Source organism: Erythrolamprus reginae, chromosome 1, assembly GCF_031021105.1.
Source record: "Erythrolamprus reginae isolate rEryReg1 chromosome 1, rEryReg1.hap1, whole genome shotgun sequence".
NCBI classification, from domain to species: domain Eukaryota; kingdom Metazoa; phylum Chordata; class Lepidosauria; order Squamata; family Dipsadidae; genus Erythrolamprus; species Erythrolamprus reginae.
In genome coordinates this window covers 286,941,823-286,957,558 of record NC_091950.1, presented here as the reverse complement: position 1 = coordinate 286,957,558, position 15,736 = coordinate 286,941,823, and the positions used below count along the sequence as shown (strand labels likewise).

General features: G+C 39.7%; 1 protein-coding gene across 1 annotated transcript in view; it reads left to right on the top strand.

Moving 5' to 3' along the window:
• The window catches only part of MDN1 (midasin AAA ATPase 1), a 136,653-nt gene that overhangs the window by 59,365 nt on the left and 61,552 nt on the right, over nucleotides 1–15,736 (top strand). The window contains exons 47-57 of the mRNA XM_070733209.1: nucleotides 191–336; nucleotides 781–983; nucleotides 1,932–2,152; nucleotides 5,052–5,165; nucleotides 5,535–5,667; nucleotides 6,603–6,712; nucleotides 7,506–7,639; nucleotides 9,306–9,466; nucleotides 10,700–10,820; nucleotides 12,659–12,869; nucleotides 13,748–13,961. Of these exons, the coding sequence (XP_070589310.1) occupies nucleotides 191–336; nucleotides 781–983; nucleotides 1,932–2,152; nucleotides 5,052–5,165; nucleotides 5,535–5,667; nucleotides 6,603–6,712; nucleotides 7,506–7,639; nucleotides 9,306–9,466; nucleotides 10,700–10,820; nucleotides 12,659–12,869; nucleotides 13,748–13,961 (1,768 nt within the window). The remainder of the gene's footprint in view (nucleotides 1–190; nucleotides 337–780; nucleotides 984–1,931; nucleotides 2,153–5,051; nucleotides 5,166–5,534; nucleotides 5,668–6,602; nucleotides 6,713–7,505; nucleotides 7,640–9,305; nucleotides 9,467–10,699; nucleotides 10,821–12,658; nucleotides 12,870–13,747; nucleotides 13,962–15,736) is intronic.

Here is a 15,736-nt window from a genome sequence, read left to right as displayed (position 1 = left end):
GTCCATAGCCAAAAATAGTGTATTTACTTCCGCATCTCTATTTTGCGGAAATTCGACTTTGCCGGGCAGTCTCGTAACGTATCCCCCCGAAAATCGAGGGAACACTGTAGTTACAATTCTCTTATGTATTTAATGCAAATATTCCTCAAATGCATACATTCTCACCGGAGGGTGACATTTTGCTTTTCAGGTTCCACATACACTCTTTCAACTCTGATCCACACTGCCACACTGATTGTGCAGCGGTTGCACCGAGGACTTGGTTTAGCAAAGAGTTTCTATAAAGCATGTTGGGAGGTGTATGCATCTACACAGCAGTCCTCAAAAGACAAAAAGGTAGTCTGCTTTCAGATATAATCTGGTTTGTAGAAGAAAAACAAAGCATTTACTCATTTACAATGGATTCCATGTTTTCACAAACGTTAACTCCACCCACCCACGCAGAAGTGTCACGCGCATGTGTGTGTCTTAATTAGGGCTAATTTTGTGGATGGGGTTTAATTGGATTGCATGCACTCAAAAAAGTAGGCTTCTTTTCAAGGTGGGTCATCTTGTTGGAGAAACACGGTAGTAGGGAGTGAGGTTTGCTAGAGCATTTTCAACAAAGCTTAGAGAGGACCAAGGAGCCTGCAGAGAAATTGTGTATGTGTTGAAAGTGATGTTCTCTAACTCTTGATTTTCACAGAGTGCAATGAAAGCACTTTTGGTTTTTTATGCTTCATAATAGAGGAAGTCTTGTATACTCACCTCTTTTGTAATCTTTTGTGTGTCCTATGTCAGCTTGTGCTCGATTTGATAATGAAGCATGTTTCAGCATTGGAGTTAGATGAAACAAAGGACACTTCTCTCCTTGCCTTGGGATTATGGCCAGATTCAGCCTGCAGTGCTGTGTTTGCAGCTGAAGATTCCCTCCTTTCTACAGTTCATAGTGATGGGCAAGTCCTAGCCTATTGCCTGAACAGACTGAACCTAAAAAGCGACAGGTGGGCAAGAAATATTTCATTTGGCAATTGAGGTTAACATTCTCAGGTGAATTAATTCTGGTTAAGGGTCATTTGCTGGCTCAGGAAAAAAAATCCCACCCCCAATTCCTGTACAGCAGGGGTGTCCAACCCTGCCAACTTTTAAGATTTGAGGACTTCAATTCCCAGAATTTCCCAACCAACTAAGTTGCTAAGGTTGGACACACCTGCTCTATAGTAACCAGTTGGAATTTTTCTTCAAAAAGAACTTCACTAAAACTATATATTAAAAAATCCTAAAGAATACAACTGAACAAGTAGCAAATAGAAAGAAAAGCAAAATAGAAAAGGAAGAAAATGAAAGTGAAACAAAGATAAGAAATAGCAAAAAGTTGAGCTTTTTTAAAAATCATAGGGAATTATGAGTTACATCGTAATAGAAAATACCACGGTTCAGATTTTTAAAACAACATTAAATCTGTACCAAATGGGTGCAGATATAGTTTTATTTTTTTCTCGTGACTACTTTTAGCCCTGTATACACATTATTTCTCATTAGGGTTTCTCTTTCTTAATTGTAACTAAATCATTTTGCTTGAATGCAAAATGTAATTAAGGATTAGGTCTCAAGTCTTGATGCAATAGGGTTGAAAGCCCTATTTGCTTCTAACCACTTAATATCAAGTGATACCTACTTTGGCTATATGCAGTAATTTGGGCCCATTGGACATTATGTCTTCATCACTGACCAAAAGGATTTTTCCTCCTGGGCATTCCCCCAACTGACTCTGAAGGTTTGGGTAGCCTCTTCTCCATCAAATTGGGAGAAATTGCAATGGGAAAGTGTGCCATTGGAGGAACCCACTGTTAAGGAGGAATGTCTCTCCCAGACCTTTGGCATTTATATAGAGATAATTATGTGTCCTTTTTTATTGCATTGTTTTAATAAAAACAAAACTTCTGTTTCAGGACACTTCCTCTTAATATACGTGACTTTGAGAAAATTCTGTGGTCTGCAAATTCAGATTGTCTCAAATTTGCTGCAATAGAGTTGAATGAGTCCTGGGCGGATGACTTAGAAGTTCTTTCTACAGCTGTTAAGTTATTCATAGAGAAAGCCACCAATCAGGACTGGACACTGAGAGTTGGATGGCTTAATCAGATAAAAAAGAATTTAGCCGAAGTACCTGGTAGGTATCAGCTCTTACCTTCTGCTGGTTGTAATGTTTATACTTCTGAAAGACAACCTGGATGCATGGATGGATATTATCCTGATAGCTTGCTGCGTAAAATGAACAGATAAAATAGTTATCAAATTGACAAACACAGTCAGGCAAAATAAATCTGGTTTAACATAATGTACAAGCCAGACCTTTGAGTTTTTCTCCTTTCTAATTTTTTAAAAAATCCATTCGTGGAAGAGTTTCCTTTTTAGGCATCCCTTTTTTTAAAAAAATTCAAAAAAAATACCCTTACTATTAAAGTTTGCTTCAAACATCAAAATCAGAGGCACACACTGATGACTGATTCAGCTGGATTCATTAACATCTTTATAAACATAGTAACAGATGAATTTACAATACCATTAGCAGAGTTCTTCTTCAAGTAAACACAGGAGTTAGTTTCATTTCAGTAGAGAGTACAAAGAGGAGAGTGCAGAGTGGACTGGAGCCACGCCCATCCTTAAGCTTAAATTTCAGTTTTGATTCTCTGCACAGACTCAGAAGTGGTTAGCTCCTATTGGCCGACTCAGTTGCTATGCCTATTCATTGGCTAACCTTCCAGTTCATGAATATCTTTATAGAAAGCCATCTTCTTTTTCTGGCAAAGGTTTTATTCCAGGAACTGCCTCATTTGCATTAATTTTCTTTTTCAAACATAGTAGTCCACATTCAGTGATCACCACTGGGATTGGCAGCTGTTAAATGAGATAGTCACTAAGTAAAACCACAACTATATTTATAATCTTATTTCAGTTGATCTTTGCTTTATAGATCTTGTGAAAGTTGTAAAAGCAATGGTGCAAAGTTACTTTTTCATCACCATCATAATTATGATCATTCAGTAAATGAGGACTACTTGTACAGAATTCAGTTGATGCCATTGGTACTGATCAGCCACTACATAAAGCAGTGCTTCCCAACCTTGGCAACTTGAAAATATTTGGACTTCAACTCCCAGAATTCCCCAGCCAGCAAGGTTGGGAAACACTGACATAAAGCATCAACTGCTTCTATTAAACAGCAAAATCCCTCATCTCACCCACTTTAAAGCCAAAAATCTGCTTTAGCCCTGAGCTATCCAAGAGTCCAGTTCACCTCACACCAAAGTTTGAAAGAGATACTGCAATTTCTTCTTCCTCCTTTATGGATTCCAGAGATTGCCTTCTATACAAATTCCTTCTGATCTGATTCCTAGAGGTATCCAAAACCGCATATTTTTTGGTTGTCCTCAGTTTTACAGGTTCACACCTTTAGGCTCATCAGAGATTTTCATCCCACATTATATCGAAAAACGTTTTTAGCCAGTCATCTGAGTCACAGCTGCTCTTTTTTTAAATAAAATCATACCTTTTAACTGTGTTCTTGGTTATAGTTTATAGTTTATTAGATTTGTATGCCGCCCCTCTCTGAAGACTCGGGGTGTCTTGGTGTCAATCTTGTACAGAATTGGAGTTTTCTGGAAACCGTATAATAGGAAAACATATGCTGCATGATTATTTTCTGAGTAAATAGAAGAATTTAACATAGTGGTGAAACCAGCATTATGATTCCATTCTGTGGAAAAAAGATTGACACTCTCCTCTAAGTGTTGTACTTCATGATTCTTGACAAATGTGTATTTTCTTTTTTTTTTTCCCCAGATTTTAAAAATGGATTTTATTTTATTTTTTTTAAATTATTATTTGTTTTTTTACAAATATGACATAGAAGAAAAAAGAAAAAACATACATAAAGACATACACATACAACATTTGGGAAATGAAAGTTTCCCCACTTTTTGGATGTTTGATCAGAGAATGTTACTTTTTTTACATAATATTAATTTTTCAATTCTTTTATTCGACATGTTGCTTTGCATAGATTTTTATTTATTTCAAATGTGTATTTTCTTTTACGTACACTAAGAGCATATGCACCAAAGACTAATTCCTTGTGTGTGCAATCACACCTGACCAATAGAGAATTCTATTCGTAGGAAGAACTGCTTCAAGTTAGGGTAGCTTTCTGAAGCTCTCCTGTTAGAAGGAATTTCCCCTAACCCCCCCCCCTCCCAATCTATTGCACGTGCAGGTAGTCCTTGATTTACAACCACAATTGAGGCCAAAATTTCTATTGTTAAGAGAGACATTTGTTAAGTGAGTTTTGCCCCATTTCACGACCTTTCTCACCACGGCTGTTAAGTGAATCACTGTCATTCTTAAATTAGTAACCCAGTTGTTACATGAGTCTGATTACTCCATTGACTTTGCTGCTCAGAAGGTCACAAAAGGCGATCATGTGACTCTGGGACCTGCTGTGATCATGGTATATGAGCCAGTTGCTAAGCGTCTGAATTTTGATCGAGTGGCCAAGATTGAAACTCTGAAAAATGGTCATACGTCACTTTTTTTCAGTGCCGCTGTAACTTTGAACGGTCACCAAACAAACTGTTGTAAGTCAAGGACCACTTATATACAGAAGCACATAGTGTATTCAAACCTGAGACTGAAGTTGGTGGGCTTGATCTCTGTCGCGGTTTGTGAGTGATTAATGTCCGTTAGAACATTAACCCCGCAGAGACGATAGACGAAGCCTTTAGTCATTTGTTCAAAAACAAGATTTCTTTTATTATAAAAGTAGAAAATAAAACATGTCTCGAGGGACAACACAACAAATATGTCTTCACATGATAGAGGTAAAAGGAGAAAGGAGTTTTTAGGATGAAGAAGAAGGAAGTGATGTTAGATTTGGCAGGATATTACATCATAATAGGAGGATCTTAGTAAGGCACACAAAGTTAACTCTTTAATTACTAAATGTCTCTGGGGCTGGCAATTTTCAGCGTGACAATCTCAACCTAAGCTTACAATTTATTACTACTCTGCAGATTCTGTATATACTCAGCTGGAAGCAGGTGCCGCATCTCTGAATAATTTCTACTTCAGCCCCCTCTCAAGTGGAATTAGCAATGTAATAAAGATGCTGCAGCCAAATATGACTGGTAAGACAATTTTATTTCCCCTGCACACTATTTTGCATGTATTTTCTCTTGAAGCTTTCAGATAATGAAGACTAAGAAACGGGAATGGGATTTTTAATATTTTTTGAATATTCTGGTAAAAAGGGAGTGAAGAATAAATTGAGCTAAATAAGCAAGAATATTTTTGGAAAAGTTTCTTTCTTTTGACACTAGGCATAGGAAGTAATTGAATGTTAGGTAAAATACGTTTGTTTTCTGTTTTGTTTTGGTTTTTAATTAACTTCTCTATATAATTGCAGACATATACAGTATCTCATTCAGTAGGGTGTCTACCTCACAATATCAATTAGAGAGATCATAAATCTTCTCATTGGCCATTTATCTTTTTAGATGAACATGTGATTCCTATGGATCCAAGATGGAACATGCAGTGCTTGGATACGATTAACAATTCCATCGATTTTGATACAGAAATCGAACACACAGATCAGCTGCTTATCCTTCTAAAATCACTTTCAAATCGGTGAGTTTAATTGTATGAATCCTTTTTTTAATTAGAAGAGTTAAAAGCTTGCCATTAGCTTGCCATTTCCATATTCTCATACTTTTAATAATATAGGGTTCTGCTTTTTTTAATCCCTCACATCACTTACGAGGGAATTACATGGACCTGTTTTAAAATAAATCCTCCAAAATTCACAAATCGCTTTTCGTTATCACCTAAAGCAGTGATTTTCAACCTTTTTTGAGCCGCGGCACATTTACAAAACCATGGGGCACATTGGGGGGGGGGCGCTAAAAAAAGTTTGGACAAAAAAAATCTCTATTCCTCCCTTTTGCTCTACAGTATTTCTCTCTCCCTCTTTCTCTCCCTCTTTTTTTCTCTCTCTCTCCATCCCTCTTTCTCTCTTGCTTCTTTCCTCTTTTTTGCTCTCTTTCTCTCTCCCTCCCTACTTCCCTCTATGTCTTTCTCTCTCCCACCTTCCCTCCCTCTCTTTCTCTCTCTCTCTCTTGCTTTCTCTCTCTCTCTTGCTCTCTCTCTTGCTTTCTTTCTCTCTTGTTCTCTTTCTGTCTTTCTTTCTTTCTCTCGCTTTCTTTCTCTCTATTGCTTGCTTTCTCTCTTGTTTTCTTTTTCTCTCTTGCTCTTTCTCTCTCTCTTTCTCTTGTTTTCTTTATCTCTCTGAGCTTCGCGGCACACCTGACCATGTCTCGCGGCACACTAGTGTGCCACGGCACACTGGTTGAAAAACACTGACCTAAAGAATAAAGAATCCCATTATTGCCTTCTAAAAATTATAAATTGGCTGGCATGGTCCACTTTATTATGGCGGTATCTTAGAACATTTGGCATTATATTGGTACAACATTGATACCATAATAAAATTTATTTTGTGGACGGTGTGTTTCCTACTCCAATTATTTCAATGACATTTGTTTTGTATTGTGTTATAATTACAGGGCAATCCTGTTTCTGAATCGGGAGAGAAAAAGTTATGTTGAAAGAAGTTTGATTAACACAAAAAAACCCAGAACTAGTGCTTTGAGGGTGTCTGTAGAGTTCTATAAAGGTACATACTATGCTTCTGCGTTTAATAAGTGAATATTCAGTAACTTCACATTTCTTTTAATTATAATGGATTAAATCAATAAAGAAGCTAAAGTTGCAAGTAGATTTAACTTTACAAAATTCCATATCTAAGGGTAGTGGTTTTTTGTTTTTTGATACAATGTAGCATAGTTCTTGAACCTGTCATGGAAAAAAACATGCAAGTTGCTACTTTATAGATGTTTGAAGCACAATTTTCTTAATACCTAATCTTGGCAGAGACTTGTATGAGTTATCTAAAATTCACAAAGCATCAAGTTGGCAAATTTTTATTTTAGTCCATTGGGAATTCAGGAGTTTAAGCAGGCTCTTTCAGACTGATAGGTTTAATAGATAGGTAAAAAAAGGCTTAATTTAAATTGAAATAATTAAATACAGTTAATAGGATTTCTCTTTGTGTATACATTAGTTTCCCTCTTAACAGATTTAAAATTACAATTTGGTTGCAACTTTTAAAGATCTCCAGGGAATGCGCCCAAGCTGTGGTAGGGAGCAGTGGTGGTTGTATTTGCTGCCTCTGATTGTACAAATTTAAGCTTACATTTAGTAATTTTCTGAGAAAAAAGAATAGCACATTTATAAACCATTTTAACTTTCTACAAAGAATTCAGAAGAACAGGTTGCAGGCATCTTTAATGCTTCATTAACTTCTACTCCTGGATTGAAAAATGTACTTGTTAATGCAACCTAGATGTTAATGTACGAGTTATTGATACATATTTTCTTTGGCTTAATTTTATCTTTATCTCTAAAAGATCCTGGCACCCACAACTCACTTCCACATGCTATTGTGGCCCACCTTGCTGCCTTTTTTGAACTTTGGGATGCTTTTGTACTGCAGTGGGTGAAATCTACACAAATTGCTGTGTCTGATGAGAAATTATATGAAGTAAGTAGGCAATATTAGATGTTTTCTAATCCGTGAGGTATAAGTACTATCTTGGTTTTCATTCCAGTCCACATATTATCTCCACCCTGCTTCAGCTGATTTACTCATAGTATTTTTTTAGATACTTGCTTAAATCAGAGATCCCCAGTCCATAGACGGGTCCACTCAGACAAGCGAAGCCCCCTACAGGTAGCACACAAAACCACGTTCCTCCACTCCATGGAAAAACCTCTCTCCACAGAACTAGTTCTGGTGCCCAAAAGGTCGGGGTCCACTGGCTTAAACAGATGGTGTAGGGCAGGGGTCAGCTCTGGAGCCACGTATGGCTCTCCATCCCTCTGCTGCAGCTCCCTGTCACTCAGAATATGTGTCACAACTGCCAATGTGTGACACCTCCCGGCACACAATTTATTGAGCTTCTTAACCCCTGGTAGGCCAACCATGGATAAATCCAAGAAAAGAAAAGTTTCAGAAGAAAACAGAATCTTTAATTCTCCTGCTTGGAGTGTCCACGCATGGGTTAATTTCTTGTCTGCTGTCTGAGGAGGAGGCATGGCAGGATATTTTTTATTCAGTCCTTGGCTAACAGGCAAGAAGTTAATCCATGCTTGGACACTCCCGCAGCGCACATAGAATAAATGTTCATTCAACTATATAGGGTAGTTTTGTGGCTCCTCAGGAAATAGGCATGGGAAGAGTTTTGTGGCTCCCAATGTTTTGTTTTCTGTAGGAAACAGGTCCAAATGTCTCTCTGAGTGTTTAAGGTTGCCGATCCATGGTCTAGGTAGAGGAGTTAATGAGGCTAGCATTAGCAGTGTCAAAGAATAGTGAGAGGAAAGTGTAGTATTGTAGATTTTTGAATCATTAACCCCATAAATGTACACAGGTTGGAATGAAACAAAGGACTGGTAATTGGTTGCAAAACCTGAGAAATAATTAGGCTCATAGTTCCCTCTAAGCTGAGCAGTGAGCAATCGCTCACTTAAAAATCATCATCAACTCAGAGTTTTTCAAACCTGCCCAGAAGCCGAGAGGGAAAGAGTGAGAGGGAAGGAGAGAGAGAGGAAGAGAGAGAAACAGATAGAAAAAAGAGAGGAAGGAAAAGAGAAAGAAAAAGAATGGGAGTAAGGAAGAGAGAAAGAAAATCAAAATCTAGTTTGAAACTAGCTCAATTATTTAAGTGGCATTTTGATATTGATAGAGTTGCCCTATTATGAGCTCACTGTTATAGACACACAGTACAGTATTTTATTTTGAAATTCTCTGAGGCAAAACAGGGTGGGTTTTTTGTTTGTTTGTTTGTTTGCCGCTCAGACACTATACTTTTCGCCCCCCCCCAAAAAAAAATTAGAGGGAACACTGATTAGGCTAATACATTAATGAGACAAAAAGAAATGCAATCACTTCAATACTCCAGCTTCTGAGTTGTATTGTATCTAATTAAGATTCTACTTCCAATAATTCCCTTATCAAAAATGTTTGAGGAAGAACCAGAGTGTGTCATATGGCAGGTTTTTGCTGTGATAAAACCAACTCAATCCAAACAAGTTATACTTTGAAAAATGTCCTTCATGTAGACATCACCTTAATCCCTCCTCCACTTACCTACCTCTGGACTTGCAATTTACTACATTTAAAGAACGTATTCTCCTTCGCTTGCTTCTAGATTCTACATAGCTTATTGTGGCGTGACAGGTTTTGGACAACATCTGAAATGGTGGTTTTGGATTCTCCTGGCTTGATGCTCTTGTCTCTCCACTGGCACTGGGTTGTGAAACATTTAATCAGCAGAATACCTCAGCTTCTGAGCGGATATGAGCAGCAAAAGTACGTCTATTTTGTAATTTTCCACAGTACTATTTAGCTTTTTCAAGAATCTTCCTTTCCACTAGGCTGTGTTCAGATGAAGCCCTGTACCCCTGGTTAATTGAATGTGGGTTTATGTAATTATCCATTTGGTGGATTCACATAGCAGATCAAGACATAAAGTTAACTGAATGAATTGGATTTGCACAACATCCTAGACAAAAATATGGTTGTCTCGTTTATGGCTTAGGTGCTTTTAAATGCAAATTTGCCTGTTCATGCACTTTCTGCTAGTGTCCTACTCATAAACTCATTATAGGCCACCGCATAAATATATTAGCCTTTCCCAACGGGTTAGACCAGGGGTCCCCAAACTTTTTACACAGGGGGCCAGTTCACTGTCCCCCGGACTGCTGGAGGGCCGGACTATAAAAAAAACTATGAACAAATTCCTATGCACACTGCACATACCTTGTTTTAAAGTAAAAAACAAAATGGTAACGTACTATTTAGAGGGAGGGAAGAAGTCTGAAATTCATATATGTTTATGTTTTGTTTTTAATTTTCTTTTGTTAACATCTGATTATGAAAAATGTATAAAGAAAGAAGGAAGCACTTTGGCATAATGGTTAATAGGTTAGAAATATAATTGGTGTTGCACTTTTTGAAGGAACATTAAGGAAGGAATTTAATTAAAAGAAAATGAATGTAACTGGATGACAAAATTAGAAAAAAACCCTTTTGCAACTTTTTTGATGATTGATATTAGTTACTAACAAAATACCACATTTTATTCATGGAAAATTAGATTGTGTTGTTTGAATGTATGTTGAGAGAAAAATTTAAAAAAATTACCACCCCCCAAAACAGTCCTTCCTTCCTCTGTCACTCCATTTCATTCTTCCTTCCTTCCTTTCTTCCTTGTTCCCTCCATTTCTCCTTCTTTCCTTCCTTCCTTCCTTCCTTCCCTCCTTCATTCCTCTCCACTTCTCCTTCCCTCCCTCTCTTTCCATTTTCTTTCTTTCTCTCTCTATTTTCCCTGTGCTTTTGTCACTCACTGGCGGGCCGGATAAATGACCTCAGTGGGCCGCATGTGGCCCGCGGGCCGTAGTTTGGGGACCACTGGGTTAGACATTCGTTTTTAGGATTCTCAACCAAGTTGGTGAAGGTTGATACAGAACATCCATGGGTGATTTAGCAATCAGTCTTCCCTTCTGAAATGTTTGTATAAATATTTGTTTGTTCCATTTTAAGGTTGTCCAAAGAAATTCAGTCTGTATCACAGCAAATGCAGACTTCTCTTGATAATCCAGCAAATATTTCTAGCAGCATTAAAAAGATACAGAAGGCTTTGGGAAAACCTCTTCCCTTCAAGGTATGTATTTGTACATATTTTTAACTAACCATAGCTATTTTAAAAGCAACCTTTAGAAACTGCCATATTTTTCTGACTGTAAGACACATTCCCCCACCTCATCCCACCCCAAAAAAAGAGGGTGGAAATGTTGATGCATCTTATACAGCGAATAGAGCCATTTTTGGCTTCCCAAAACTCCACCACATGTGTCTCATTTTTTGCAAATATGGGGGGTGCAGAGGGTTTGAGAGGCCTGTAAAGCGATCGTGGAGATGGGGCAAAATGGGCCGGTTTTCCCCCAGAAAACAACCCTGTTTTTTGCAGAAGGGGCATGCAGATGGTTTGGGAGACCTGAAGAGTGATCCTGGGGGCTGAGGGGGCAAAAACGAGCAGAAAACAGGCTGTTTTTTGCAAAAACCAAACAAACAACAAGGCCTGGAGAGGGTTTGGAAGGTCTATAGAGTAATCCTGAGGGGTTGGAGGGGCAAAAAATAGGACATTTTCCTCAGAAAACAGGATGTGAAGAGGGTTTGGGAGGCCTTTAGAGTGATCCTGGGGAGGGGAAAAACTTTTTTCTTGTTGTTTACCTTTTCAAAATCTTGGTGCATTTTATATTCCGGTGCACCTTATAGTCCAAAAAATACAGTATATTACATTGTTGTAGAAACTTAAATAACATTTCCCAGCCCATATTGCAGGCGTTTCATTACCCAATTACTTAGGGCTAGAACCAATGATATTACCTTGTTTGAGTAATGAAATGTCCAAGAAAGCAACCAAGCTCAGACAGTACCAATGACCTCAGTTACAACAATCTGAGCTGAAAGATTTGAGGGGGCACCAGACAGGGAAACACCAATGCTCAGATGTCTGGGATTGAAAGAAAAATGTCTCCTTTGGCCTACTGCGCGCGTACCATTCCAAGCTTGGAGACTTTCATCCACATCTGAGATGGCAAGCTGCCAATCATGTTTGCCTTGGGAAGAAGAACCTCTCCTTTTGTGGATAAAAGTCCCCAATGCGGTGTGTGCGCGCACGCATGTGCATCCAAGCACTTGGTTCCTGGCACTTTGGGGAGGTGAACTTGTGAGACACTGAATTTTCCCTTGTCGAGTTAGCCAGTGCGACTTGTTCCATGCCTACCCAGCCATGTCCTCTTGGCTTTACGGAGTCAGCGGCGTCAAGTGAGCGGTGTCGAGCCAGCCACGCTCACCCAGTTACATCGAGCCAGCTGCAACCACATAGCCACACCTACCCAGCCACGCCCACCTGGCTGCTGTGAGTTGTCATAGACCCAAAGGTTGGTGGGAGTTTAGTGTACTTTCTAGAAGACCATGGATTCCCCATCTCTAGCACATACCCCATTTTCCTCTTCAGTTCCAGTGACACAAGCAGAAAGTTCCCTTTATACTCTGTTGAAATCATATAAATGCAGGGGGTGTTTGTTTGTTCATTCATTCATTCTTTCATTCATTCATTCATTCAATTTTATGCCACCCTTCTCCTTAGACTCAGGGCGGCTTACAACATGTTAGCAATAGCACTTTTTAAAACAGAGCCAGCACATTGCCCCCACAATCCGGGTCCTCCTTTTACCCACCTCGAAAGGATGGAAGGCTGAGTCAACCTTGAGCTGGTGATGAGATTTGTGGGACTTTGATTGATTGGTGGGAGCTTCTATCATTTATAATCCATGTGTACAGAATTCCTCTTCTCTTTCTTCTGTTTTCGTGCACAAATTATAAGGGATAATTTTGGGAGAGGGGGGTTAATTGAAAAATGGGGGGAAATTCAGATTGCTGGGCTAGAGTTGCCACTCTTTTACATTATTTTTAACTATCGTTCAACTTGTACAGAAAAAAGAAATCTTGGAAACTGCTGTCCAGCTCAGGAGACTCTCCAAAGCTCTTCATGTCCCAGAGCTGAAGCCTGCCTTTGGAGACAATCTGTGGCAGAAAGAGATCTGTATATTGAAAACAGTCACTACAGAGTGGAAAATAAAAGTAGCGTTACTTCAAGCTCAAGGCCTAGTCTTCCGTGCCAGTTATTTGAAAGAGTTTTGTTCAGGTAAATTAGTCCTGAAATCTACATCTCTTGCAAGAAAAGTGTGGTAACAATGTAACTGTTTTTATACAAAAAATGTTTTCTGTTTAAATTTTTTAAAAAGAGAATGTCTTGGCTGCACCATTTTTTGTTCTGTCGGGCTCTCTGGTAGAATCCTCCCAAAAATTCACAGGTACAAATTTCAGACACACACACGTTTGAAAATTCAAAACAATGTTCTTTATAATGAAAATTCACTTGAACCAAGCCCTCTTTTGGTATAGCAAAGAGTACTCGTCTCCAAACAAACTGGTAATTTGTACAAGTCCCTTATCAGTTCTGTGATACTTATCTTGCAACTGTGAGGCAATTCACAGTCCTTCTTCTTTCACAAAGTGACACACTTTGCTCTGGTTTAGTTTCAAAGCGGGGAAAAATCAGCACACAAAATGTCAAAGTCAGTAAAGCAGTCACGAAACACAACGATCAGATAATCCTCCACAATGGCCAAACCCACAGGCTGCTATTTATAGCAGCCTCACTAATTACCACAGCCCCACCCAACCACAGGTGGCCTCATTTTCTTTGATAATAATCTCTCAGTTGTTGTTGCCTATGCATCGCTCTCCGCATGCGTGGCTGTATCATTAACTCTTGTTCTGAATCCAAGGAGGAGCTAGATAATTGATCTCCTTCTGAGCTGTCTGCCACACTCTCCTCTTCCCTGTCACTCATGTCTTCTTGGTCAGAGGAGCCTTTATCAGCAGATTCCACCGGGGGTGGGGTGGGGGGCAAAACAGGCCTGCAGCATGTGGATGTCTCCCCCACATCCACAGTCCTTGGGGCAGGAGCAGGGCCAGAGCTAACCACAACAATTTTTAATTATCCTTCTTTCCTTATAGATGAATTTCAGACATTGGTGAATCTGCAGCAGTCAAAGCTAAAAGAAGGAGGAGCTTTACATGAAGAAAAAGCTGTTGAAAGCCAGCAATTGGACCCTGCTTTGTTAACTCAGCTGTGTAACAGGGTACAATTGTGGCCTGCAATGGAGTATGTGGCTGTGTTGTGGCAGTACAAGCTGACCTGTGATTGCATGGTTGAGGTTTATTTAAAAAGGTGAGAGTCAGTTGTATTGCCTTGAATGTAAACGTTGTCGTTAGCACTTCTGTGAGAGTAGTCAAGGATTGTGTTTTTTTCCCATTAAAAAAAAAATCACAATGCAAACTTTTATGATACAATGAGAGGGAAAGCACATCTGCTTGAATTTGGTCTCAGCATTTTATCTCATGTGTTCACAGCTTATCACGACACAAACTACATAGGTGTCATAGAAAGCCATGGCAAGTATGTAGCAGAAATTCTCCCAGGCATTCTGTTCTTTCTCTGATTCAGAGACCAACTAATTGTGGATTTAGTAAAAAAATACACTGCTCAAAAAAAAATAAAGGGAACACTTAAACAACAGAATATAACTCCAAGTATTCAATGAGAATAATTCATTCATTCAGATCTAGGATGTGTTATTTAAGTGTTCCCTTTATTTTTTTGAGCAGTCTCGTTGTTTACATGTAATCCTTGCTTAACAGCAGGAATTGGAAAAGTATTTCCATTGCTGAGCAATGCAGCTGTGAAGTCTGATGACATGTGACTGCATTGTTTAGCAATAGCAATCCCAGTAGTCCCTATTTCTATTATTTATCAAGGATCATGAGTTACTACTCAAGGAACATCATATCACTGTGACTTGCAACTAGTCTTCGGAGAGGGGCGGCATACAAATCCAAGTAATAAATAAAATAAATAAATAAATAAGCAGAGTCAATGGGGAAGCCCGCAGGAAGTTGCAATTCACAGTCGCAATATGTCTTTTCTTAGGCAGCTCACAAGTATGGTGGCAGGTGGGTGAGTGTTTTATTTAATATATACAGTGATCCCTCGAGTATCGCGAGGGTTACGTTCCAGGACCTCTCTCGATAATCGATTTTTCGCGATATAGTGGTGCGGAAGTAAAAACACCATCTGCGCATGCGTGCCCTTTTTTTCAATGGCCGCGCATGCGCAGATGGTGGAGCCGGTGGCTGGGGAGGTGGATTCGCCGCCCCCACCAGCCCTTCCTGCTCTGGGTCAGAGCCGCAGAAACCTTTGGCTCACCGAGGCTGCGTCTGACCCCTTCGTTTGTATTGCAGCGAAGGAGGCGAAGCAAGGCTCCAAGCTCGCCTGCCACCGCCGCCGCTACGCCTCTGCCGCCTCAGCCACCCCCTCTGCTCTGCAGGGACCTCGCATGCCACGATCTCCCTCTCTCGCCCTCCCCGCGCTTCTCCTCGGTGGCGGCCAAGCGGCAGGCTTAATGGGAGACCAAAGGCGAAAAAAGAAAAGAAAAAAAAATCCCCAAAAGAGGCAGGCACAAAGCGGGGGCACAAGGGGAGCTGCCCGGCAGAGGTTGCTTTTTTTCTTCTCGTGGGCAAGTGGAGGGGGGGAGAGAGAAGGAAAGAGAGAGAAGGAAAGAAAGAGATAAGAGAGGGAGGAAGAGAGTGTGAGAGAGGAAGAAAGAGAGAGAGAAATGATAGAAAAAAGGGGAGAAAAAAAGAGAAATGAAAAAATGATTGAAGCAGAGAATGACAGGAAAGAAAGAGAAAGAGACTGAGAAGTGACTCTTGGTGATGACGTATGACGTCATCGGGTGGGAAAAACCGTGGTATAGCAAAAAAAACGTGGAGTATTTTTTAATTAATATTTTCTGAAAAATCGTGGTGTAGCGTTTCGCGAAGATCGAGATCGCGAAAATCGAGGGATCACTGTACTTACTTCACAGAGTGCAGGTGCAGGAGAATGGCGGTGTGGTGAGACTATGCTGCGCTGTGGGGTGACACCATTTTTATGGGGGTATGCTA